General features: G+C 42.6%; 1 protein-coding gene and 1 non-coding gene across 3 annotated transcripts in view; both read right to left on the bottom strand.

The window, feature by feature from the left end:
• Positions 1-27,648, bottom strand: part of Fto (FTO alpha-ketoglutarate dependent dioxygenase) — a 349,466-nt gene that overhangs the window by 255,618 nt on the left and 66,200 nt on the right. For both annotated transcript variants that reach the window (XM_040735285.1, XM_005079155.4), the window contains exon 2: positions 1,815-1,892. In XM_040735285.1, coding sequence (XP_040591219.1) covers positions 1,815-1,892 — 78 coding nt within the window. The remainder of the gene's footprint in view (positions 1-1,814; positions 1,893-27,648) is intronic.
• LOC121135968 lies at positions 10,189-10,353 on the bottom strand. Its single transcript, XR_005873081.1, has one exon. It is a non-coding gene; the product is annotated as a U1 spliceosomal RNA (small nuclear RNA).

Genomic DNA, 27,648 nt, shown 5'->3' with positions numbered 1-27,648 from the left:
ATCTGTATAGACGCATATGCATCCACATGAATAAATACTCTGTTTTAAAAACAGCCTGAGCTATTATATACTAAGACTCTGTCTCAAAAATAAATCAGAGCTAATATATTCATCACTCATTCATTCACTCAGGCAAACTAAGCACATGATGGGTTCCAGGCACTGAAAAAAAGTGCAGAAGATTAGAGAAAGAAGGATATTTAAAAACGAAATCATCTCAGGGCTGGCTGGGGCTATGGTTCATTGGCACAACACTTGCCTGGCACGTTTAAGGCTCTGCACTCAAATGCCCAGAATCACGCCAAAACAAAGACAAACAAACAAACCTACCTGATACTATTAAAAATGGGGGAGAAGATAGAGATAAAGAAGAAAGGGCACAGAGACAAGCCTCTGGGCTCAGGAGGTGTCAGGAAACTTCTAAGGAATGGCCCAGGAACTATTAACAGCCTCCAGCACACAGGTGTTCTGCAGGCAGGGAGCACGATGACAGAAGATGGAGGGAGAAGGCCCCACATGCAAAGCTGCAACGCTACTCTGAGGTGGTGCAAGCATCCAGCAGGGGTAAATCACAACGGAGTAAGGGGGTGAAACAGTGACAGTTCACTGTGGATGTGCAGCAAGGGGCTGGCATGATTTCAAGGACAGACAGGGCAGAGAAGAAAACCATAGACCCGGGAGTGCTGATAAGCAAAAGGCAGTGAAGAGCTGAAGACAAGGTCTTAGAAATGAGAGTGGCCCAGAAACTTGATGATTCCAGGTGGGCAAATGCCTTTTACCCCCTTCCTTAATTGTAGAGGATACTATGGAGGAGTAGGTGCTATTCCCATACTTCAAGTATATGTTCTAATAGGGGGAGAAAGGTAAAATTATACCATATTTTGCTTGTCTAGTACACCTCTCTCTTTTTTGGAACCAGAAATTAAGTTTTCCTTGGCAACATCATTCATCTTAACCCCCACACACTCAGCCAAATGGCCTGAGTAGGATTTCTCCCACTGAACCCAGTTAGGGAGGTCCATGAACTAGACCAGGCAAACATAGTGACCCTAACCAGGCTAACTCAGTCACTGCCTGGACAATCTTGTGGAGCCAGAGGGAAAGAACCCATTCGTTCCTTCTACAATCTCAGACACTGAAGACCACATATCCTTTGAGTTGTCCAAGTTCTCCCAGGATATCAGGTTAGAGGCAACTCAGTGTGAACTCACAAACAGACATGTCAAACCCATAAACCCATAAACAAGGGCCAGGGACAGTTTTTGAGAGGCTGGGAACGGCAATGTGCTTTTAGATTTATGAGTGATGGTAATAAATCCCCTTCCCCATTCCTAGTTGAGTGAGTTTGATGTGTGTGTGTGTGTGTGTGTGTGTGTGTGTGTGTGATATAAGGGAAGAGCGTTGAAGAATTCAGAGTGAAAGATGCAGAATCCCAATACCACTATTCAATGGGATAGGCAGGCACACTTACAAGGTGCAGCCTTACACAGAGGAATGACAACGTGGCGAAAGCTTCACAAAGGAGCCACAAAGTAACAGGATGACATCACAAGGTTATATTCTGTACAGGACAAAAACAAAACAAACAAACAAACAAAAAGCCAGCATGAGCAGATGTGGGAGGTACCACGGATGCTGGAGAGTGAAAATGGCCTGCTGTGCCTAGACAAGAGTCCACAGAGAGAGCAGACAGTGAGGGAAGGGCTGTGCTCTGCAGGCTCAGCACTGCCTGCGATCAGGCCTCTCGGTGCCCCTAGCAATTTCACTGATCAAATATGAGGCTACAAATTGATAAAAATACGAAAACATCTTACCTGCTGATAGAACTCATCATCTTTGGGGGTCAGGTAAGGAAGCCAGGTGTCTTCAAGCTCCTCAAGGAGCCTCAGTTTCTGATAAAAAAAAAAAAGAATACATATTACTGAATATAAAGTGACTTCAAATACAGGACAATATATTATTTTCCAATGAAACACACACAAAAATTTTAATGAACTTGAATGTGTAAACCTTTAAAGTTAAAAATTAAGGGCCAGTTATAAAATATACCAACTAAGTCATATACATTTTAAATTGTAAGAAGTATAAAGCAGTCTTTCAAAAATAAGTCTGCTTGCTGTCACATTTTATGAGACAGTTTCATTAATTCCTCCTACATCTTTGCCATCAGGGTCTTTCTCATGACCTAGGTGACCTATGAATCAGTCAATACAATCTTCCAGAATAAATCTTGCTGTCCGTATAACCTGACACAGTTAAGCTCTCTGTGATACCAACCCTGGGACAGCACATAAAGCATAACCATCTCCTCTCAGAACACTGGGGGAGCCGGGACGCTTACCCCTCCTGTAAACACTTATTTGAATGTGTCCACTTATAGTAGAGCTTCTTTTGGATTGTTTCATTTGTGCATGTGTTTTGCCTGCATGTATGTATATATGTATGTACGTATGCATATGCATTACATGCTTGTCTGGTGTCTGTAAGGGTCAAAAGAGAGTGTCTGACCTCCAGGAACTGGAGTTGTAGATGGCTATAACCTGCCATGAGGGTGCTGGGAACTGAACCTATGTGCTCTAGAAAAACAATAAACATTCATGACCATCACTTATCACTCCAGTGTGGTGATGTCTTGCTGTACAAACAAAGCCGGTCTGAAGGTCAGAGAATGGAGCTTGCCACTAGCTAACCATAGAGTTCTGGAGGTCTGTACAGACAGACAGGAAGTGAGGTAGCTGGGTGGAAACAGGAACTCGTGCTCTTGCCTGCTGAGACACTAAGGAGTTAAGGTGTGGCTGTGGCTTACTCCTTCTTCTGATCTCTCAGCATTTTCTACTATATCTGACTCTGGGTTTTTATTACTTAAACCAATTAAAAACTCCATTTATATTTAAGTGACTGTTGAATTTGCCAAAACAAGTTAGGACAGTCCTTCAGGGTTCCTGTTTCATGGAAGAGTCTGTCAGACATTCTGCAGGACACAGAGAAAAAGGACTGATAAATTGTCAATACAGGTTGGACAGTTTCAAATTCCTACTTCATTAAAAATCCTGTCAGACACTATGGTCTATGGGATGAAGATGAATGCCCCAATATTACAGAAAAACTTTCGGGAATGTCCAGGCAGCAAGATGTTTCTGCCAACTCTAAAGTTTATACAGTATCCTTCTGGGATCTTTGATGGAGTTGAAGAGAGATAATTATGGTTATGGTTTTCCTTAGTTATGACTAAAGATAAGTTACATATAAAAATTTAGACTCACAAAGATAGGATAAATGATAGAATATTTTCTTAAAATTTTGCCAAATGTTAAGGGACTAAATACTGTTAACTATAGTTATTGCTTAATAACTGTTTTGAGATATACATACATATATACATACATACATACATACAATGTTAAAGTTAAAACCTTTCTTTTTATCTAGGGATAAAAAAGGAAATGATAGGGAAGTCCTTTTATATGCTGTGAATATGTTTCTCTTATTAGTTTAATGAAACACCGATTGACCAGTAGCCAGGCAGGAAGTATATGCAGGGCTACCAGATGAGGAGAATGCTGGGAAGAGAAAGGCAGATAGAAAGAGAACCACGAGGGAGACTCCATGTAGCTGCCAAGGAGTAACACGCTGGAGCTTTATGGATAAGCCACAGTCTGGTGGCAATACATGGTTTAATAGAAATGGGCTAATAATTGAGAGCTGGCCAATAAGAAGCCTTAGCCATTAGTCAAACAGTTTATAATTAATTTACGCCTCTGTGTGTTTATTTGGGACTAGACAGGACAGAAACTCCATCTTCACTCAAGCCCCACATAATGTCTTTTAAAAAGTAAACTCTCATCTCTAAAACATCACCACAAATGTATGGCAAGCCTCTTTGCATTCTCATCCAATTTTATGAAGCACCTTTTTGTAAGTGTCCATCCAGCATCATCTAAGGCTGCTTCAGGAAATGGATTCTTCTTCATATAGCACTGACTATTAGGACAGGCAATTGTAACATGAGATTTTACAATTCTTATATTCAGGCATCTACATAGCCCATGTTTGCATGTAGCATATACACAGCATATATGAGTATAATGTGCATATGCACACACAAGGGCATGCATGCACACACACACACAGATGTGCATATTAATTATCTGGAAGAAAAAATAGCAGAAAGAAGTAGTTTTCAAATAAAAAGTGGAAGTTTTAATACGCATCACCAGTGTCATTGTTAGGCAGCAATGAAACACTGTAAGAACAGGAAGGTGTGTAATTGCTCTAGACCAGTACAGGCCTACCCAAGAGAGTATGGCTTAGCAGACACAACTGTGTTATTCCCTGCAACTCCAGAAGGCAGACTTTACCCAGTGCACCACTCACTCAACCAGATATGGCAGTCCAGAGTATTATCCCCTCTCACCCTGGGAAAGCAGCCATCACTCACCATAACCAGAGCAGTTCAGAGGAAACATCTCCATTTAACCCAAAATTTCTAGACCTTCTGCATTATAATCCAAAATAAATAGCACAAAGAGAATGGCAATCTAACTACAAGAAAGAAAAGAGAACGTTCCATTTGCACAAGACTCTACTATCTGATCACTCTTCCACTTGGATGGGATTTTCTTACCCATAATAACTTCCTAATTAAGGTGTGATTGGTGACCATTAGGAAAGACCTATGATAGTAGCATAGCACAAATCATTTAATTTACTAATTGGGCAACGCTTTATTTGCTCTCAGTAGTAGCCACTACTACAGTTATAAAAAGAACTAACGATATTTCCATGAATATACACTTTCCTACTTATGTACACTATCACTACCTTAACCAAAACCCTGCACTGCAATTTCATTTGAAGCTCAGGAAAGTCTGCAGTCCCCTGTGATCCTTTTTAATGGTTCTGAGAACTTTTTATAAACACAAAGCACTACAATATTTATAAATGCCACCAAAAAATTAAACACTGAATAATTCAAGAGTTCCACCTTAAAAATACCACCTTAAAAATCTTTCCCTGAGAGTCTATCATTGAAGCTAATCCATATATAAGGTATACATTTCCAAGAGGAATTCCATACTCCATCTAAGACAGGCTGCCTCACAGGTTAACAAGCATCAACAGAGGATGGAACTGTTTGTAATTAATGCTTTAGGTAAGGAGCAGAACACTAGACATAGGTAAGGCTAATGACATTTAAAAGCTGTATGTACCAAAGGATAAAATTCTTCAAGAATGCCCCTACTATGGATCAAGCAGAACAGCAATGGCCTTCCTCTGCAGGAATTCAAAATATTCTGCTTCCTTTGTTTTCAATACTGTAGATCACCTATTGACCATACTATCTACCACCTATTTATTTAAACACATTACCTACTGAGTCTTAACATGGACACTGCTACAGAACCAACTTATGCTTCAGGGCTTGTTTTAGGAAAGACATCCTCCTGTCCTCGTGCAATGAAGCATTTGTTGGGGATGATCACAGACTAACATATTGGGGTGAGGAGGGAAACCAGCTCTGCAGGTTCCTCAGTGTTGCAGGAGATTTGTTTGTGCTGATGAAATTGATCAGGCCTTGGTTTGGAAGGCAGGGCCCACATTCAGCTGACAGGAGTGGACCTTAGCGTTTTCTGGCTGACTTGGAACTAGATGAACACACAAGAGGAATGAGGAGGGTCCAAAGGAGATGGGCTATCCTTTTCTATCAGGGAGAGTAGGGGTCACTGATCATTTTCTCTGTCGCTCTGAGAATCTATCAGGTTTTACCCTAATATCTGACTCCTGATCATCTTTTCTTATTAATAAAACAATAAAAAAGTCATTATACCTCTGTGCCAACGCAAGCCAGTCACCACAGCACATGAGAACATGCTGGCTGGAGGCAGAGGGTCTCACACTGGGCCAGCTCTGGCCAGCAGCGGTGCCCCAAAGAGCCCACACAGCTGAGCCCTGCAGCACGCTGCTCTGCTTACAAGCTTCTTGGCTGTCACACTTGTGACAAATATATCAAGCTACTCACAAATGTTTCATGGCCAGAAGGGCTCAGAGCCTGGCTCCCCCATCTGACAAGAGGGTCACAGAAAAGTCCTCCCCTAGCCATCCCGGGAGGCTAAGGCTCACTTCCACAGCTCCTCAAGGAAAGGGATACACAGCACCTTACATTAATAATCATAAAAGGGTTGAGGTTGCACATGAGAAACTGTAGGCATACACTTCCACTTTGCTGGGAAAGCTGAGAGGTCTGAGCTCATGGATCTTGCCAAAGACATGGTTTGAGAGTCTTACAGAAATCACCAAAAAAAAAAAAAAAAACTTAATTGGTTTATAAGTCATGATGCGTGGGTGTGTCATATGCTCACAAATGGAGTCTATTTTTTGTCCCACCTCTCTCTTCAGCCCCAGTAGATAATGCTGCTGACAACTCCTAGTTGTCACCTGATTTTCATTTTCAGGTACTAGTTTGGTTGTTTCATTTGGGGTGTGTGTGTGTGTGTGTGTGTGTGTGTGTGTGTGTGTGTGTGTGTGTGTGTGTTGCTAGTTTGCTTGTTTGTTTCACAGTATGGCAGGCTAGCCTAGAACTTGCTATGTGTCCTCAAATCCAAGGTATCCTCCTACCTCAGTCTCCCAAGTGCTAGTATTAGAGGTACACTCCACTAAACCCAGCATTCCCTGTTATAGTTTTTAAATTATACATGATATTTTAGGCTGGTCAATAAAAATTTAATTATATTAACATGAATGAACATCCACTGTATGAAAATGCAATGCGTCCTGCAAGGATGGATGAAGCAAGTAGGAAAGCGAACTGGTCCTTAAGCAAGGTTTGGATGAGTAGGAATATGCCTCTCAAAAAGTAGGAAGCAGCGCAGTCAAAGGAAGTAAAGGCAACACATTTAACATCCCATATTCCTAAAGAAAAGGAATCATCTCAAAATTTAAATGCATCTGCATTCCCACCCTCATTCTCAACAGAAATGCAGCACTGTACAAAGAAACAGGACAAGTAGATTTGGGGACACAAACTTTGTAACCTCCAAGGTGTATATACTCCTCAGTCAATCTCTTTCAACCTTGGTTTTCTTCTGTGCAATGCAGCTATGAAGAAGTAAAAATCAACCATGTGCGTTGTTAAATACTGCAGTTTGTGAACTATGCAGATGGCAGACAAGTGGGAATCAGGTGAAGGGGAGGGGTGTTCTAGACAACAGAGTATGAGCTCAGGAGTCAAACTCTGAGTTCCAAGACAAGTTCTCCAATCAAGGTATGATCTGGGGCTCAGCTCCCTGCAGGGCATAAAGGAAGCAACACATACAAATAGTTAAGAGCAGCGCTTGGCACATAGCAAGCACTCAGTACACTTGGCAACCATAATTCTTATTTACTTGTGTCTGGAAAATTTGCATTTAATAGTTATAAACACCAACAATGGAATCTATATGAATCCACCTAATTATACTTTAGAACATAAATCAATCCTACTTGAGAACTCCAGACACTAATTTGCCTGGACAGAATACAGGAGAAATTCATAAACACTTTCCACAAAAGTTTATATATGTGTGTGCACATGTATGTGTGTCACAGCTTAACTAGCTGTGCTATAATGGTCATCTAGGGTTTAAAACAAGGAAACTTGCAAAGGCTTGGAACACAGGAAGAAAGCAAGGCCCATGCAAAGTTGTGACGTGAGCAGCCATGGGTCACACACTGAGACTACTTCCCGAGCACTACACACGGTCAGTCTCACCACAGGCCACACCTTCTCAAGGCAAGAAAAATTATGTCTTGCAAAACCTTTTTAATTTTTAAAATAAGGGATCATATAAAACACAATACTTTTAATTTTTAGTGAAAATTAAACCTACTTTTCAACCTTTAAAACTAAAGCTGTTCCTGAACTTGGAGGACCGCCCTGCTCTAACAGGTCTAGACTTAAAACTAAGCACAAAAGAAAAACCTTGTGATTCACAAAACACCAAGAACACTCACAAGGCTTTCACCACAGGACAATTAACCCTCAAATACATGCCACTCCCTTCTTCCTGACAAGCCTCAAGAGCAAGCCCTTCCAAGGACCAAACTGATTCCAAGAATCCTCAATGATTCACTTAATGAAGATGAGAAATACTTTAAATAACATCAAAAACAAGATCTACATGAAAAACTGAAAAATATCAGACATGGCAACAACATGGGCAAATATATGATAACATTACAAAGGCCCACCAGCAGATACATGTATATTCTTGTAAGAATCTCATATTCGAAGTGCGAAATGCTACTCCAAGAGATCCTACTAGGATGAAGATGGATATTAGCGACGTTAAAACAAGGGCAGAGAGGTAGGGGACAATGTGAAAAGAACATAAAAGTCCTTAGGAAAAAAAAGGGAAGAGGAAGAGGAGGAAAGAAAGGAAGGAGGAAGGAGAGAGAGAAGAAAAAAAGGAAAGAAAGAACAGAAAACAAAGAACAAATAGCAAAATGGAAGTAAATCTAAGCAGATAAATGTTTTAACATATCAAAGTGGACCTGGCCACCAAGTTCTCCCAGCATCCCTCAATCCTGACCTGTTACAGGGTATGGCTGGAATACTCCTTCCCCTACTCTAAACTTCTCTGGCTCAAGGGATGATCTGCCCTGTCCCACATAATCTAATCATTTTGGTTCCTGGTCTCTTTCTTCTATTCTCTTGGCCCAAGTCACCTTCTAGGTTGGTGGCTCCTCTCCTGTTCCCTTTACCCTCCCCTCTCATGACTCAGATGTCTCTGCCTATGGCTCGCTCTCCCTTTTAACTACAATAAACTTTCTCCTCTACAATACCTAGGAGCAGTCATATCCTTCCTTTTTATTTTTTCATTTAATAAATAATCACATTAGGGGGCTGAAAAGATGACTCAGTGGTTAAGAGCCCTGGGTACCCTTCCAGAGAACCCTGGCTCAGTTCTCAGCACCCATGTGGTGGTTCACAATCATCTGTAACTCGAGTTGCAGGGAATCAGATGCCCTCTTCTGGCCTCCACAGGTACTAGGCATATACATGATGCACAGACATACATACAGGCTAAACATACACATAAAAATAAATAAAATTTAATTAAAAATTACATTTAGGCTAGTGAGATATATCAGTCAGTGATGTTTTTGCCCTACAAGCAAGAAGGCTTGAGTTCAGACACACACACTGGACCCATGTGAAAGCCATTCTTGGCAATGAACACCTGTAATCCTGGGATTTCCCATGTATAATGTTGGGAAAGCAAAGACAGGAGGCTCTCAGGAACTCATTGGTCAGCCTGTCTAGCCAAATCAACAGATCCAGGTTCAGTGAGAGACCCTGTCTAAAAGAACAAGGTAAGGAACAACCAAGGAACGCAGATGTTGACCTCTGCCCTCCACATGTGCATGTACATAAACTTGCATGCAAACACATACACAGATCTATAGGACGTACCTTTTGGTTTCCTCTTTATCTTGTATTTAGGGATATTTTCCACTATATACCTTATGTCCTAAAGTTAAACATAAATTGAAACCTCCCCATCTAGCCTTCATATCTGCCCTTTCTTTTCTTAACCCTCTTTTAAGGGTCTCTTTTAAGCTAAAGGCTATGTGAATTTCTCAGTACTCTTTCAACTCATCATTTTCCTTGTATATGCGCTAAGTCTAGCATTCACCTCATCTGTGAAGTTTATTCTGACAGATAAATATGGTGGTTACACCTGTAATCCCAGCACCAGAGCTGAGGCAGGCATATCATAAATTCAAAGTCAGGCTGAACTACAGCAAGATTCTGTCTCAAAGTCAACAATGTACTTCTATGACAATGTTTTTCATTTCCAAAACTTATAACCAGTTCTTTTTCATGTAGCTGAAATTTCCAAATATTTACAGTTTAGATTTTTATTTTATTGTAAGAAGGTTTAACTTGCCAGGTGTTGGTGGCGCACTCCTTTAATCCCAGCACTCAGGAGGCAGAGGCAGGTGGATCTCTGTGAGTTCGAGGCCAGCCTGGTCTACAGAGAGAGTTCCGGGACAGCCTCCAAAGCAATATAGAGAGACCCTGACTCGGGGGAAAAAAAAAGAAGAAGAAGAAGGTTTAACTTATCCAGTTGCTCTTTTCAACACTGCAGCACTGTTTCCTAGGATTATAGGTCTTTGGGTTTTGTTTGTTTGTTTGTTTGTTTTTACAGAGGAGACCATGAATGCAGTCCCCACTACCACAAATTATGCAGTCGTGTTTCCTGCTTTTGGGGAAATCGCAGTGGTCAGCACATCCGGAGTGCAATGGATAATAAGCCTCACCCTGGGAAAACCACCTTTGTTATCATGGTCTCTCCCCTGCCAGGTGAGTATTAAGCTGTTTGTCTATATTAAAGTGACATTGTTGTCTAATTCAGATTCACATCTTCTTTGAGCTAACTGAGCACAGTTGTAAACACTTTTGTGAATTCTTTGGCAGTTCCTGCAGCTTATTTTCATTCATGACTGTTCTTAGGGAATTCATGGTTTGTAGGTGAGGTGTTTCTGTTTCTGGTCTGGGACTTTCCCACCTGGCAGGGCTTGTTGGCGTTTCTTCCTTCCCTTCTTACTTTTAGATCCACTCACCTTTCTTCTTTCAGTGGTACAGAAGGCCATGAAGGCTGGGCAGCAGACTGGAGCAAAGTTCCTAGGCTTTTCTTTTTATCAATGATGTAATTAACACCTTTATCCCTTAAAACAACAGAACATGTGTATCTTTTAGCCTTTGATTTGTCCATATAATATATTAATCTCACAAGGCATAACTTTTGTTCTTGTTGGTTTTGTTACATGTTGCTCTAATTACTTACTTTCAATTGTTAATGGAACTGTATTTTGAAGGCTTTTTTTCTCCTTGGTGGCTCGCTCCACCTGCGGTCACCTGTGGATCCATAGAAGCTCTGTCTTACCTTTCCCAGAATGCCCAGTATCCAGGACCAAGCTTTGTATGATGGACCTACACAGCAACATAATCTCATCCCTTACCCCTGATTTCCCACCCTGATTCCACTCATGGAAGACAGAGCTCCCTTCTGCTTCTAAAGACTCACAGATCAAAATAAACTATTGCCCTCCTAGGATCAGGGGACTTCTTTTAATCACCCTTTACAAAAGGTGAAACGTCACTGCCAAGCTCCAGGAGGTTAGTCTATTCTATTCTCATTCAACTTTTTGTGTCAACATCCAGAGGCTCTGCAGGATCAAGGCTTTAATCCAGCTGACTACACATTCTGGTTAGCTCCTTCAAGGGCATAATGCCATCCTGTTTACAAATATCACTATGACTTTGTCTTTGTTTATTCCTTTAACGTCTTAGACCTGCCATCTCTATGTATTTGGAACAAAGTGCATGAACACACTTATAAGTTAACACCAAGGCACAGAATTCTTTAGGATAAAGATTCTTAGCAGAAGATTATCCAGTTTGAAGTGACTCATAGGGCTCACTTTTAAGGTTTCTCATATAGTTAAACTGCTCTCCTGGTATCAATTTACATGTTCATCAGTAGATAACTCCCATTTCTTATTTACTCAAACAGCAGTTATTACCAAACTTGTACTGTTTTGACAAAATGACTAATGAGAAACAAGTTCTGCTCTAATTTACATTCTTTGTGAGTTGGTTAAATAACTTTTCATGTATCTATTAACATTGTAGCAGCTCTTTTGAAATGCATGATGGGGCCTTTCATCCATCCCCCACTCCCACCTCCTACCCCTACTTATACCTTTCCTTGGTCTGTAGCTATGAATCTACTCTGCTACTATGTAAGGACACTGAACTCAAGTCTATGTGATTTGCTCATTTAGAGTTTCCTTCATTTTCTTCTTTGCTGAGCAGCTGTCTGGGAAAGGACTGGATCTCCAGCAGAACTGCCTCCATGCACCCAGATAACATGACACTTTCCATGTTCTCCTTAGCTAACACAGCAATACTTGGCCTAGGATTCCACCAAGCTAGCTGCAACATTTCCTGGTCTCAAAAAGTTCTCTGTCAAGGGAAACTTTTCAAACTCAATAAAAACCACAGATTCAAAATAATATACTTGAGCTCCTCAGATAACCTGAAAAACAGTCTCCTTGTCTTACTAACTTAACTTTTTAAAGTCCTCAGTTATAATCATCATTTGGGGGAATGTATAGTCCAACTTTCAAGTGGAAAACAGTCTCCTGAAGAAAACTGTCCAATTCATGAAAAAAGCAACTAAAGTAAAGCAAAAAGGAAAGTAACTGGAGGTTAGGAGTAACTGGAGGTTAGGAGTAACTGGAGGTTAGGAGTAACTGGAGGTTAGGAGTAACCGGGAGGAGTAACCAGAAAGGACTAAAAGCTTTTCAAGGAGAAAGTTAATATCTAAATAATATGATATTACTATCAAAGCAGTACACACAACAAAACAGTATGTTATGTCCCTTCCCAAGGGACAGTGACTGCAAACACTCGAGTGCGTTTGGCCACCCACGGCACTGCATGCGTGCAGACACCGCTCCACGTCCTGCTGAAAACAGAGATGGTTCTTACTGAGGCTCTCCTTCACACTAAGCACAGGCCGGATTCTGTAAGTGAATAGAACAACCAAGGCAATCCCATCCCAAGCTTAATGAGCAGAATTTAGGAAACCCTTGCTGCCCATTCTACCCACATCCTGGCTCTGAGGCCCTAATAATACACTCCTTTGACATTTCCAAGAGGAAAATATCCCCTGTTCAGAAGGAAAAGTCAAGTTGTCTCAGCTGTGTTCAGGGCATTAACACCTTGACAACATACACCTTGGCAGTCCAACGAAGGGTCAGATGATAGGGCTCCATGAGACTTCACTGGGTCTGGCCCGGCTTTAGCACAATCAAACTTAACACTTCCTTGCTAGCAGTCCAACTGTAAACAATCGCACTTGAGACCAGTAGGATTTCTGACTTCTTTGTAATTATACAAAGCTTCAGCTATTAAACCAAGATCCAACAACCTGCCATGGGAAAGCAGATGAACATGCTGCTGCTGTAATGTCATCAGAAGCAACCTTGGTGACACTCAATCTAATAAATCTTTGATCTCCAGTCCTGCATGGGCCCTCTGCTGCTTCCAAAGCAAGTGCTGAATAATCAGACAGTGGACATCTCCCTTTGAGTAACAGCAACTGAATTATAGGAGACACAATGTTAACTTGACAACAACAAAAATTTAGCTCCTGTCATAGTTACATCAACTAGTAGTTCTGTCTGGCAGTGATGAAAAATTAGAGAATAATATCTAAAGGAATGACTTATTTGAAAACTACCATAGAAGTTTATAACATAAAACAGGATTCCAGAAAGTCAATATGTTCTCTTTATTCTCACTACTTCTTGACTGAAGCATCGACTAGAACCCTGTAACTTCATTAGTGTAACTTCACTTAATCTTATTTCCAGACATGCATTTGATGCTCTGAAGTTTTTGTTTCCAATTATACCGTGAAGAATAATCCATGTACATCAGTTACTTCTCTCACTATTGGGACAAAACATCTCAGTTAAGTAACATAAGAAAGGCAGAGGTGGTCTGGCTCAGTCTTCACAGCAGAGAAGTCCTTCAGGCTGCCTAGTCTCAGAAGGAGGTTATTAAGAGTAACCTCAACCCTTACCGTTGACACAAACCTACATTTAAACCTGCCTCTGCATGTCACATCTTAAAAATTCTCACCAGCACCTGGGAGTCAAAAAGACCAAAATCAAAATCAACCTTTTCCTTTCTAGAATTTTGTGCCCCCATGTCTCCTGTTTCTAATCGGCCTAACATACAATTCCGAATTCTATTCCTCTGCTCCTTCCCCTACATTTCACTCATATTTATTAACTTTGCAAACTATTTTATCTACCCTCCTTTAAGTAAAGACAATGACTCAAAGCATCTGTGTTTATAGAAGCATGATTCACAAGAGCCTTCGATGGAAGCAACCTAGTGTCCACAGTGCATGAATGCCAAGCAAACTGTAGTTTACACATACCAAAGAATATTATTCAGCCTTAAAAATGAATAAATTTATACATTCTACAACATAGGTGAATCTTGAAGAGAGTATATTAAATGAAAGTGAACCAGTCACAATAGGACAAATATTGTACGATTCCAAAGGCATTTGGTACCCAGAATAGTCAATTTGAAGAGGTAGATAATTGGGACTGGAGAGATGGCTCAGTGGTCAAGAGCACTGGCTGCTCTTCCAGAGGACCCAGGTTCAATTCCAGCGTCTACACGGTGGCTCAGAGCTGTCTGCAGCTCTTCCATCTTCCATGGGCACTGCATGTACATAGTACACAGACATACATACCAGCAAAACACTTACACATAATAAATATTTTAAAGGAGAGATAGAAAGCTACAATCATAGTGACTAGGAGTTGAGGGCAAATAGAAATGAAGCTATTCAATGTATATCCAGTCATATAAAGTTTCAGTGTGTGAGGATGAGAAACTGCAGGGGTAGAGACGGGTGCACAATATTTCAGTGGCTTAAGGGCCACTGAGCTGCCTCACTAAAATGGCCAGTTTTGTGTGTATTTCACTGCAGTTTTTAAGTATTAAAATACAATGATTCGAGGCCGGGCTGGACTGATAGCCTCCAGAACAATACAGAGAAACCCTGTCTCGTAAAAAAAACAAAAACAAAAACAAAAAAAAAATACAATGAACGGTATGTGTGATGGAAGGAAAGGAGGGAGGGAGGGAGGGAGGGAGGGAGGGAGGGAGGGAGGGAGGGAGGGAGGGAGGGAGGGAGAGAGGGAGGAAGTTTAAAGAATGAAGAACTCAGGAAGCTGGGAGTCACACACTCAGGAGCAACTGATGTCTGCTGATGTGCTTTCTAAACCAGGCAGGACCTTGAGGCTCTTAGGCCTTGTGCTAGTCTCCAAACACGGAACCATATATGACTTTTCTGGCATCGTGAAATGAGCCAAAAAAAAAAAAAAAAAAAAAAAAAGGAATTCACATTGCCTGATCAGAAATGAGAAACTCCTCTAACTTCAAAGTTAGGAAACTTTTATCAAATTCCAAGGGAACTGTAAAGTGTTCCTAGGCTGAGGGTGCAGAGGAATCTTAAATGTAAACCACAGGTTTCACAGCTCCATGACAGCTTTCCGAAAAGACAAGTAGGACTTGTTGCTTTTGGAGAACAACCTAGCTCAAGAGTGGAGAGGGTTTTGGCTGTGCTCTATGAACAGTCTGTAGACCTCAGCTCGTGTTGCAGCTCATCACGCTCGTTACCTTACACACAAGATGATGCCAGTGGCTCCATTTACAGGGTATCTCTCCCATGCAGAAAATTCAATCTAGGCTGAAATTTGGTACATGAAATCTCTGCTTTGGAGGCATTTCAGTGAACACATTCAGATAGGTAACTATGGCAGCAAGCGTGGATATTTTAAGGCATACAACTATGACAAATCTCGAGCTATTACAAAGTTCTCTCTTTGTAGTGTGTTTCAGCTTTACAAACATACTACAGTCTTAAACTAACATATTTAATTTCCAAAGTGAAATGTGGCATGTGATTAACTTATTCAAAGGCCTGGTTCTCATTTCTTGCATAATGTGCATGAAGGAGAAAGGACAATGTGCGTGCACACATAGCTCACACAGCACAGCATATGCAAAGGACGCAGGCCTCAGGCCCCTACGCTGTGCAGGGGACAGCCCTCAAGACTGGGAACCCACGGTGCAGGAAAGGCCAGCGCCAGCTGTCCTCCAAGAATTGAGGGTAATGAAGACAGAGACTAGGCATAATAAAGTCCATTTTATATCAGGAGCACGTAGCCAAAGATAAGAGAAGAAAACGAAGAGGAGAAAGCAAAAATGAAAGAAAAAACACTGAGAAGTAGGATGTCCACCACATTTTAAATTACTTAAACTGAGGAATCAGTACTTTTCTCCTATAGGTCACGTATTCTACAAATGTTGAATAAACATCATTTGATGGAAATATAGCCTATTTTAGTTCCTTTATTAATCTTCACCCAGTTACTAAACAAACTCCACTCAACAAAAGCATGACATTTCTGAATAACCTGCCATGATGGTTAAGACAGGGAAGGGGTATGGGCACAGGGGAACATAGCCCTAGAATAAACCCATGCTACAGAGTCAGTGGGACACTGTCTGGACTTGGTGAGTGAGTGCAGTGTCCCAGTCCAGAAGCCCATCACTCTAATGGAGTCTAGACTCTGCCTTCTCTCCCATGCAGTGGTGTGATTTAACATAATTTCATTGGACTTGTCTATTTTGCTAGGAACACACCCTTTAGTCTAAGATGACAGAGATCTAGATAATTAAATACAGTAGACTTACAGGGAGATAAAATAGAGTGAAAACTTGAATGTTTGGGGGATTAACTTATAAACACAGCATTAATCCCGCCCATTTTACCAATGTCAGTCCTCGCTCTGTTTAACATTAGGTCTCAAATTTAATCCGTGCAACTAAACATGAGTCCACTTAAAAAGAAGCAAGCAACTGACAGCAATACTTCTAAAAGCTATTCTTTTATTTATTTTTACATTTGAGTTGGCCACTTAAATTTGAGCCCAGCTGTACATTTACAGTTAGTGGCTAATAACGGGCAAATCCCCAGACTCCTCCCTTATCCATAAAGTGGTGGGAGTCCAGCTCCACATACAGACCCTGCCAGGTTGAGTTGAAGACTACCAACATCAGAGCATGTTAGCAAATGTGTTTGCCTTTACCAAACAGAGGAACTGGCAGTCATGTGTTACTCATCTGCCAACAGCAGAGCAATTTTCACCTGACTGTCCCTTTGTCCCATAAGGTGGTGGTGCAGATAGATAGGTCCACTAAGACACACATGTTGGAAAGCGAAGGCTGCTGTCCTAGGAAGTGGAGGCCGAGACTTTGACAAGAAGACAATGCTCAAGTCACACAGCTGCCTTGCTAGCTTGGGGTCCAACAGCAGGGAAGCCTAGCAGACTCTGGCTAATGGCTCCACAGTACCAGACACTGGCACTGCAGTTTGTTCTCATGCTCCTCCACTCCGCTTCTGACTGCTCCCTATTAAAACCTCAGAGCTGCAGAGACTATCCAAATGGATCGCTGAGCTCACAGCAGTCAAAAGGCACCTAGAATTATTCAGACATCTGAGATGTGTGACTGACGCTTGTGTTTGTAAGAAAGCGTGTTATCACAGATGGTAGAATGGAGACCATCTCTCCTGAAGCCCACTTCATTAACGAGTCTGAATGATTTATTTTATTTCATTCTCATTCTGCTCTGATCTGCCAAAAGATAAAGCGGGTACGTTGCCATTCTGTCTTGAATGCGTGCTGTCAGAAGTTCCTGCAACAGCAACCACAGGACAGTAACAGGGCCACTCCAACCAGCCCACAGCTTGCCTTCCCCGCAAACAGTGTCGCCTATACTACAAGAGGCATTTAGGACCAATAACCTCCTAATCTAAAATATTATGTGTGCATCAGCTTCCTCGGAATTCCCGAGGCCACAGAACCATTTTCTCCATTTCATGAACATTCCCAATCCAAGCACCTCTCCTCATCCCCAGAGCTTCCCTCTCCATGAAGGCCACTGCAAAGCCACCCACAGTAATGTAACTTTTCCTCCAGGTTTTCTTCTCACCCCCTGTTTAGGATCTGTTCTCCACAGGAATCGCAGAAACTTTGTTGTTGTTGTTTTGTTTTGTTCTCTTAAAGCATAACAAACCATGCCACTTCCTGCTCGGTATCATTTCTCTAATGAGCCCCACAGATGTCAGCCCCACTCTGGGACTACCTGACCTCATCACAGCACGGCTCCCTTTCTCTCCTACCCTAGGTCATGCAGACTTTTATCCCATGCCTCCCAGATGTTTGCAACTGTCCCATCTCTTCTCTCCCAAACCAGCCTAACAAAAACAGCTCCCTCATCCTAGTGGGGAAATCCTGTATCCTGCTGAGGAGCTGGCGTCTTCTCGCCCAGTGGAATATAAGCTCACAGAGCAGAAAAGGCAGACTTTCCTCGTTCTTGTATCGAAGAGCAGTTTTGTCTTTATGCTGGGTACAGTATAGCTGAAGTCAATGGGTCTCTGTGTGAACCCTGGAGGCAAAAAGCCCTTTCACAAGCACTAAGGCTGGGTGCTGTGAGGCTGGGGCCCCCACACGGAAGCGAAAACCACGAGCTTTATATACTGCAGCAGGACTTTCACATTTCCATTAACCTCACCAAATTACTAGAGAATGAAATCTACTGAGACTAGTTTCACACAAGCAATTTTTAAACTATGATCATGTTGAAAGCTCAACCCTAACACAAGTTTAGAGATGACTTCTGTCTGAATACAACCAAATGTTTACCAGGTTAAAGAAAAAGGTTTTCTTTCCAGTTCTAGCCTCTTTTATAATTTCTCTTGAATCACAACTCCTCTAACTTCTCCCCGATAGTACCCCAACAAACTCTAGACCATCTTGACAGAGGCCAAGTGAAATGAGTTAACAGACACACTGCAATAGTTTAAATACATGTGACTATACCTGCGATATGTAAATTCTAACTCCAAATATAGTCCCCATTGTTGTTAGTTCAGCCTTCACAGAAGGAACATCATTTACCTATTCAATGACTGGTAATGAAACCTACTTGGCAATTACCAGTTAGGTTTGTCACACCCAATTTAGCACTTCAGCAATTATAGTAAGTAAAGCCCAAATGTGAAATCATTTAAGTCTAGTCTTCATTTTGCTGGTGGGATGCCCTGAGTTCTACCCAGAGGAGCCCATCAATGCCAACACCTTGACAGCTCACCTCGTCACAGGTCTGCTGACACATAGCTATCTTTCCTCTGGCACAAGGCAGAGAAATCCTAAGAAAGTACAATCCACCTCTTTTGTTCCACTCCCCAGCCCAAAAAAGGAGTTACTCTGAAAGCCACCATATCACCAATCCATACTCAACTTATATGATGAATCTAGCTGAACTAGGGTGACATATTCCCATCTTAGCTATTTCATCTCCAGAAATCTCAGGGACTTTTTGGAGTGCACCACCAGCAAGCATGTTATTAGACTCATCATGCAGTGAAATGCACATAGAATCTGAGAAAAATGTTAGTAATATAAATACGAGAGTCAAGTTCTAAAACCACATTTTATGAGTTACTTTTTTTTTTACAGCTTCCAAGGCAACACCAGTCCCACTGATTCAGGAAGTAGAGGAGAAAGTCCTGAAGAGCTATGTGCATGCCATTTCTAGGCTACTGAGGTAGAGTGATCATCAGCCAGGTTTAAAAACACTCATCTATAGAACAGAAAACCTGAACCAAATGCCATCAGAAGTAAAGCACCAAAACATACAGGACTTGTGGGTTAAAGGTCTTCCTGTAGGACAGTGGTTCTCAACCTCTCAACCAAACATCTATCTCCAAAATTGTAACAGTAGAACAATTACAGTTATGAAGTAGCAAGTGATGAAAATAATTTTATGTTTGGAGGTCATCACACATGAAGAACTGTATGAAAGTGTCGCAGCACTAGGAAAGTTGAGAACCACTACTATAGGAAGCCATGGAGCATGTGCTCCAATTAAATTTCAAACCCTGCAGGCCCACGTGCTCTTGCCATTCTGACTTGCCAATCTTGATTGTGCCATTGTTTGTCTTTAGACTTTAACTCCTTGAAGTTAATCCCATCTTTCCTTCATTTCTGTGTCTGCTATGGTGTCTCATACATAGTAGGTTCAACTGACATTCCCTAACTTACGGATAGAGATGGGTAAAATCTCAAGAATCCTGAAAGTATTTAAACTGCCAAGGAAGCTGGGCATAATAGCTCATGTCTGTAATCCTGTCACTCAAAAGATAAGAGAATGGCATCAAATTTGAGGTTAGCATGGACTATATAGTGAGTTCCAGACCTAAATGTTCTCTATACTGAAGCTCTATCTCAAAACAAGCATACAAAAGAATTGTCGATGAAGCACTCCCTCATTCATTCATTCAACTTCAAATTACTACAGAGCTATGATGCATGAGGTAGGGGATGAGCTGAGAAGGAAAGAGATTCCCAGCCCTGTGGGATTTCTACTTGAGGAAGATGGAAGAAGACTAGAATCCAAATTCATAAACAAGCCAATTAAATACAGTAACGAGTGTCACTCTGTCATAAAAATGTGCTGCCCTCCATCCAAAGGCAGATGTCAGTGAAAGGTCCTGGTTTATAAGAACCTGAAAAATACCTGATTTGGAAGGGGGGCGGAGTGAAAGCTATGCATCTGGAGTTCTGCCACAGTACCAACTTGGGCCCTGACAACTCATTCACTCTACAGTAGTAGTTCTCATCCTGTGGATGGAAACCCCTTGGAGGGGGTGTCAGATGACCCTTTCACAAAGAAAACACAGGTATTTACATTACAATTCATAACTGTAACAAAAATTATAGCTATGAATTAGCAACAAAAATAATTTTATGGCTGGGGGTTGCCACAACATGAGGAACTGTATTAAAGGGTCACAGCATTAGGAAGGTTGTTAAAAGGTCTTCTAAGACTTCCTAGCTCTAACAACACACACTGGAGACCAAACCCAATCTGCAGGGCCCAATCCTTTGACTTGCTGTTCCTCAGTGGCTGCCTCCTGGCATTTCCATGTTATTGTACCCAAACATCTAATGAGGCCACCTCTACAGTATTCCTGAAGCCAAAGCTAGCAATCAGAATGTGCTGCCCAGAACAAGTGCCTCTGCCTCATCAGATGACGTTAGGAAGCTGGCAGGGTCACAGACCCCAAGGCAAAGGAAAGTTACATGTGGAGCTCAAAGTAAAGGGAAAAAACATCCTGAAATTAGCTAAATCCCCTCATCAAGAAACATTATTAAGAGACTGTAGAAAGCCAAGTACTAACCTAGGTTCTAAGAAAGTAAATACACCCATTCCAACTCCCTTCAGATTCTGACACCAAGTTCCTAAGGTTTCATGAATCCCATGAAAGTAAATGTGGCATTTGGTATACACCAGCACTTCTTAGGAGAGGATCTGCTGCTTTCATCAGATTCTCCAGTGGGCCCAACTGAGGACACCACTCATGACATTTGGAAACGCCATCCCCCCATTTGTCTGACAGATCCCCCTGGTTTTCAACTTTTACCTCTTGAAAACAGCACAACGGCCCAAAGCAACGTTCCTGACTCCAGGGCACATGCCAATCCCAAGTCATGGTGCATGCTCCTCATCAACAGCCCCACTCAGGACCACTGTCTGCTGTATCCACAACCAAGAGTCAGGGTGACTTTCAAACCGTTCATTCAATCTGAAACAGAATGTGGACCTCACTCTCCCAAGGGATCTCTGGACCTAACTCCTGGTCTACTACACACAGTCCAAAACATTGCTGACTCCGTTCCATGACTCACACTGGGATTTACATCATAAGGCTACTGGATCAGAGAGATGGCTTAGTCACTGTTGTGCATACCTCAAAAGTCTGATGGCCTTAGTTGAATCCCCAGGAACGACATTTAAAGACAAACAAGCAAACGAAGCCAACGGGCATCATGTCTTGTAATGCCAGAGTTAGGAAAATGAAGGCAGACGGCTTCCTGGGCCCATTGCTAACCAGTCCACCTTGTGTGGAGAGCTCCAGGCTTGTGAGAGAGTCTACCTCCAATCACAGTTTTTAAGGTGAATGGCACCTGAAGACACACAAAGACTCCATAAGCATAAGCCTACATGGGCACATGTATGTAAACACACCCAAAGGCAACACGAGAATCATGGCCAAACCTGAGAGCATCTCAAGCACAGAAATACCCAGGCAAAGACTGGGTGGATGGAAAGGGTCAGGCCTCTGCAATCAAGAGTCCTTCCTGGTCTTTGAACTGCTATCATGTAGTAGTAGCTTGAACCTCTTTGAACACCAGTTGTTCCATTTGCAAACCAAGCAACAGAGGTTTAGAGAGTGTCTACTATGTGCCAACCACCATTTTAATCTTTAGGAATACAAAGTAAACAGGATAAATATGGTTCCCTCATACAGCTTGCATTCCAGGCAAAAGAGACAGAGAGACACCCTAATAAATACACAGTAAACTATGAAATGGAATTTGATGATATTACCACCTGACAATAGCTAACAATAATAGCCAACTACTCAAGTATTATTTAATCCTTATGACTGAGTGATATAATACTAATTCCTTTTATAGAAGTATAAACTAAAATTCTCAAACATGGCTGGGAGGCAGTACACACATCTTTAATTCCAGCACGTGGGAGGCAGAGGCAGGTGGATTTCTGAGTTCAAGGGCAGCTTGGTCTACAGAGTGAGTTTCAGGACAGCTTGAACTACACCAAGAAACCCTGTCTCAAAAGACAAAAATAAAAAACAATAAAACTCTTTAAAAAAAAAATGAAGGAACTCAGTCGGGCGTTGGTGGCACACGCCTTTAATCCCAGCACTTGGGAGGCAAAGGCGGGCAGATCTCTGTGAGTTTGAGACCAGCCTGGTCTACAAGAGCTAGTTCCAGGACATCCTCCAAAGCCACAGAGAAACCCTGTCTCGAAAAACAAAAATAAAAACAAACAAAAAAGAAGGAACTCATCCAAAGTCATAGGTCAGAATGTGGCAGGCAAGGACTGAAAGTCACACAACCTAACAGTAGAGCCCCAACCTCCACAACACCACACGACCCAGGGAAAGTGGACCCCAGTGCTGGTCACGGGGTACACATCTGCAGTCCCGGCACTGGGGAGGCAAAGACAGAGGACAATGACTTGAGATCATTGGGATACGAAGTGATTAAGACTTGTAGCTCTGGCAGAAGACTGAGTTTGGTGTCCAGCACCCAAGGCAAGCAGTTCACAGTCACCTGCAGCTCCTGCTCCAGGGGACCCAGTGCCCTCTTCTGGACTCCATGGGCACCTGCATTCATATGCACATGTCCCTGTGTACATACATATATACTTTAATATCTATAAAGCAAGGGTTGTGGGGGAATAGGGATAAGAGTCTGGAACATTCTAAACCAAATATCTCTAAAAATAGAATCTAGTGGTTAACTCTAGCCAGGATGGTCACCAGAGCACAAAACAAGAGGCTTCAGGTAAGATTCAACCACGAGAAGCTGCAACCTGAGTAGGTATCTGGGAAAGGAGTGTCTAAGCTTTGACGAAGAGCCAGCCTGGGGACACTGGGGACAGAAGAAGGCGGGTAGGCCAGCAAATCTGGAGTCCAACAGACTGTAGGTGGTTCTCAGAGACAGGAGAAACCAGATGAGTAGGCTTGTCCTCCAGCAAGGAAGGACCTCGGCTCTTGCACAACTCAGAGCCACGGAGAATCTTAAGCACAAAAGTAATATGATTTACAGCTTTAAACTATGAATCCAACTGAATGGGTTACCGCAGACAGTGTGTGAAAACCTAAGGCAGGCAACCACACTGGGGGTTCTAGATCCCAGGTGTGACATAAGGGGGACCTGGTCCATGCTTATCCCTGTCTCAGTAGCAACAGGAGAAAACCCACCCTGCATCCAAACCCTCTGTGAGGATTAGGCAAAGCTGCATAAAACGCCAGCAAAGTACACAGTATGGGTCTTGCAAGTACTCACCCTAATGAACATGCGTGAATAAGGGTTTGGGACCCGACTAGAAATTATCACCAAATGATTGGGTCTTTTCTGACACCCCTGCCCCCATTTCTCCTAAGAAGCTGATGGCTTGGAGAGTAACCTGGTAGTGTACCAAATTCAGAACACAATAGAGAATTGATCATTAAAGGAGCTGGACTGTTAAATTAAAACTGATGCTGGGTGCCAAGCTGGAGCACAAAGAACTCAGTCTTCTTGAACAATCAAGACCAGTTTGCAGGAGCCTCTGTTACACAATCCCCTCCGCTTACCTTAAGGCACTTGGCTGGAATCTTTTTTAATAGAAAGGACAAACTCTTGAGTAAATGTAGTAATTGTTTCAATGATGTGCCCCAACCACCCAAGAAGTTAAAAAAAGAAACTGGCAAATTGGGAGTCTTCTATTACATGATCGCTTAATTGCTGCCTCCCGTCCGGAGCCTACTCCAGCAGCGAAGGAAGCTGCTCCATGGAGCTCTGACAGTGTTCAAGGATCTGAGAGATCTCTGAGCAGAAGCAAATCCATACACAAGCAAAACACACACACTCAAAGGCTTGCACTGGGACAATGACGGAAAGAAAGGATGCTCGCTGCCCAAAACAGGGCTTGTTCCGGACAAGGCCTTTCTTACTAAAGTCCCCACAGCTGGTCCCTGGAGTGGGAACAGCCATGGTATCAGCAGTTGATGTTAGCAATCTTCTAACAAACAATAACAACCACCACCATCGTAGCTACTTAGGCTTATCATCACTAAAGGCAGATTTGGAAAAGCAAAACAAAGACTCTCCCTTAGGTTTTTAAGCCAAAAAATCAGCATGGAGAGATGGTTCAGCTGCTAGAGCTCCCTGCTCTTTTGGAGGATCTGGGTTCAGTTCCCAGCACCCACATGACAGCTCACAGCCATCTGTAACTCCTCTGCTCTGGGGGTACCACACTCAGGTGGTACAGGCACACGCCTACACATAGGATAAAAATGAATGCATCTTTAAAATTCATTTAAAAATGATAAACAAAGCCAGGAATTCCAATCCTAACCTAAGCAAGGGAAGAACAGGAAAGAAATTTTCTCCTTTTCACAGCCTCATTCAGGCTAAGCTCCAGGAACAAAAAGAAATTAGCCTTGAAGAAATAAGCACAAAAATTCTTCTTCCTCTCTGAACATGGGCTGTTGAAATCTTTCCAACTGGTCTCTAGTCTGGTGGTTTGGCAAAAGAGCCACATGATCAATAACAGTATTCTCATAATATTAGTATTTGCTTGCTTTACTTTGTGGTTGAAAAGAATGCATGATCTCCATGGGGACACTTGGAGTCCAACCCACAGAATCACAGTGGAAGAGCAGTCTGCGGATGCTGCAGGCTTGGGGTGAAAAGGAGATGTGGTAGTCAGTCACTAAGTCTGGATGGACTGGAGAGTGAGTCCTGGGCACTGCAGTTGACACCAGTGTACAATGTCTCGGTCGTTAAAAGACCAGCTCTAAATGACAAGCCAGTGACGGGTGTGCTGACCAGTTTCACTTGGCCATTCCACAACACAGGCACATACCAGACACAACAGCACAATGCATTCCATACACACAATTATTATCTGTTAAGTTGAAAAACCGACGTCAAGTTTCAGTACAATATCAAGGGAGAATGTGAACTTTTTAACACTAAGAACCACACTCAAGTATTGCCGTCTTTCATACCTGAGGGAGACTGAATTTTGTTCAAATGCTTCAATCAAAACAACACATTATAGCAACTATGTATAAAATTAGATGTGAGAACACATCTAATAAGGAGATTTGCCAGATGTAAAAAAACAACACTGTGTTGATAATTTTTGTATTGGAAGAGTTACTGTTCATAAGAAAGTCACAGTGGTTTTGTAATTGTTCTGTTTGATTCCAAACACAGTAACTGCCAGGAGACAAGCCTCTACATTAGCAAGAGGGATGGGGAGTCTCAGTAAAGTTCAGTGCAAAAGGGCTGGGAAGATACTAAGTTAGAGAACTTCTAGTCTAAAGCAAATATTAATAGCTGCTTTCATACACACACACGTGCATTTTGCACACATGCACACATGAACTCACAAACAAATCATACACACACACACACTGTCATCCTGAAGAAATAAAACCCAAAAAAGAAGAGAAAATGAATTTCTTGGCATGTTATTGTGTAATTTGTTAAAGCCCATGGGCCTGGCTAATTTGCATGTGTGATTTACACACACCCTTTCTTCTTCCTCCTCTCTGGCAGGCTATCATCAACCCCACTGTGATTTCACAACAGCACTTAAGCAAACTGCAAGGCTATGGTAGAGTGGAGCTCATCCAGCCCAGCAAACAGGGGTAAGAGCTCGACTCCCAGGCTTTCCCTCCCAGGGTCCCTTTCAAACACTAAATCCACAAAACACTGCATTAGTTTGCTCAAAGCAAATAGTTAATTTGTCCTTTCACTAGAAATCAAAAGGACAAAGTCACAGAGACAGGCTTCTGCCTCAGCCCCACAATGACCCTCCACCAACCCCTTTCCCCAAGCAAGTAGATGTCAGAGCCATGCAGAATCAACAATCAATCAATTCATAACAAATATTTAGACTGCCTACATGAAAAACAGGGGAAAAGAAAACTAACAATGCAGGTAATAAAATAAAAACGCCTTAGCAAATAGTGCTGTAAGAAGTCTGAACAAAGGAGGGAAAACTATGTGCCAAAGTGATGAGAAGAAGAAAGCCGAAAACCAAGATTGCCAGGTAATAAGGGCAGCGACGCTAACAAGTCAGTAATCAAAGCTGCTGATCAAGAGTCAGTGATTAGACCTTTGGCTAACACTGCTTTCAGCAGGGGAGAGTGGGAGATAAGGCGAGATGATAGGCTGTGCCCTGATTATGGAAGGTCCAGAGAGTCTGGCTGAGTAGTCTGGATTCCATCCTGAATGTAATGAGCAGCCACAAAGGCCTTTTGAGCAGGGCAGGAACACAGGGAAGGCATAGCTCTGTGTGTGTGTGTGTGTGTGTGTGTGTGTGTGTGTGTGTGTGTGTGTGTGTGTGTGTGTGTGTGTGTGTGTGCGCGTGTGTGCGCACGCGTGTGCGTGTGTGCGCACGCGTGTGCGTGCGTGCGCACGCGTGTGCGTGCGTGCGTGCGTGCGTGCGTGTGTGTGTGTGTGTGTGTGTAATTTTGTCGTCCTGTGTTTTAAACTCTAATCAATTTATAATATGGTTGAGTTCAAAGGAACCAAGACTGGAGGTTGGAGGGCCAGATAAGCAGACTACTGAGAAAGGCCAGGGAGGCATGCTCTGGCCCTCAACCAGGGATGGAAACCAAACCAGCGATCTTGAGCTCCAGGAACCAGAGGGAATGGCAGCGAACACAGAGGCCGGTGGGGCCATGCATGAAACAAGGAAGCCAACGCCACCGACCCACATTTAGAGTACTTGCTAAGCTATTTGCTGTGCTGAAAAATATGGTTTGGACCAATTTGCAGCCAAGGCTCTAGAAGAGTGTTAGGCCCCAGCAAGCCCATAGCCTGATATGAGAGTCTCAGAAGACAGAAAGGAAACAAGTCTTGAGGTTTGGGCTTTTCATGCAGACAGCATGGTTGGGCAAACACTGAATTTTCAGCAGAAGTCCAGGAAATGGCCACTAACTCATACCTTCTAAACACCGGTTGTCATGGTGGCACCTTCCTCGTTCCTGGCTATCTCTGGCTGTCCTCACAAATGGACCCTTCTAATGATGGCTTCCTGATTCCCATCCTGCCCACACGTGGTGGACGCAGGGCTCCTTGCCGGTAACACTGCTTCAGAAGCCCAGTTCTAGAGGCTCGGCCTGAGCTCATTTCTCTGCTCCTCGGGAGGCTCCTATACAGAAAGCACCTGCATTGCTGTTTCTTGCAATTAAAGCCACGCACGCACCACCAGTGCACACATGGACATGAGCAGAGGCAGGTACCTGAAAGTACGGGGCTGGAACTCGGAAAGAAAGCCGCCAGATCAAATGTGTACACCCAAGTCAGGCAGGGGTGGCACACGCCTTTAGTCCCAGCACTCAG

The sequence above is a fragment of the Mesocricetus auratus genome, unplaced genomic scaffold (genome assembly GCF_017639785.1).
Source record: "Mesocricetus auratus isolate SY011 unplaced genomic scaffold, BCM_Maur_2.0 Super-Scaffold_100045, whole genome shotgun sequence".
Taxonomy (NCBI): Eukaryota; Metazoa; Chordata; class Mammalia; order Rodentia; family Cricetidae; genus Mesocricetus; species Mesocricetus auratus.
The sequence above is the reverse complement of the archived record's forward strand: the minus strand, read 5'-3'. Positions and strand labels throughout refer to the sequence as shown.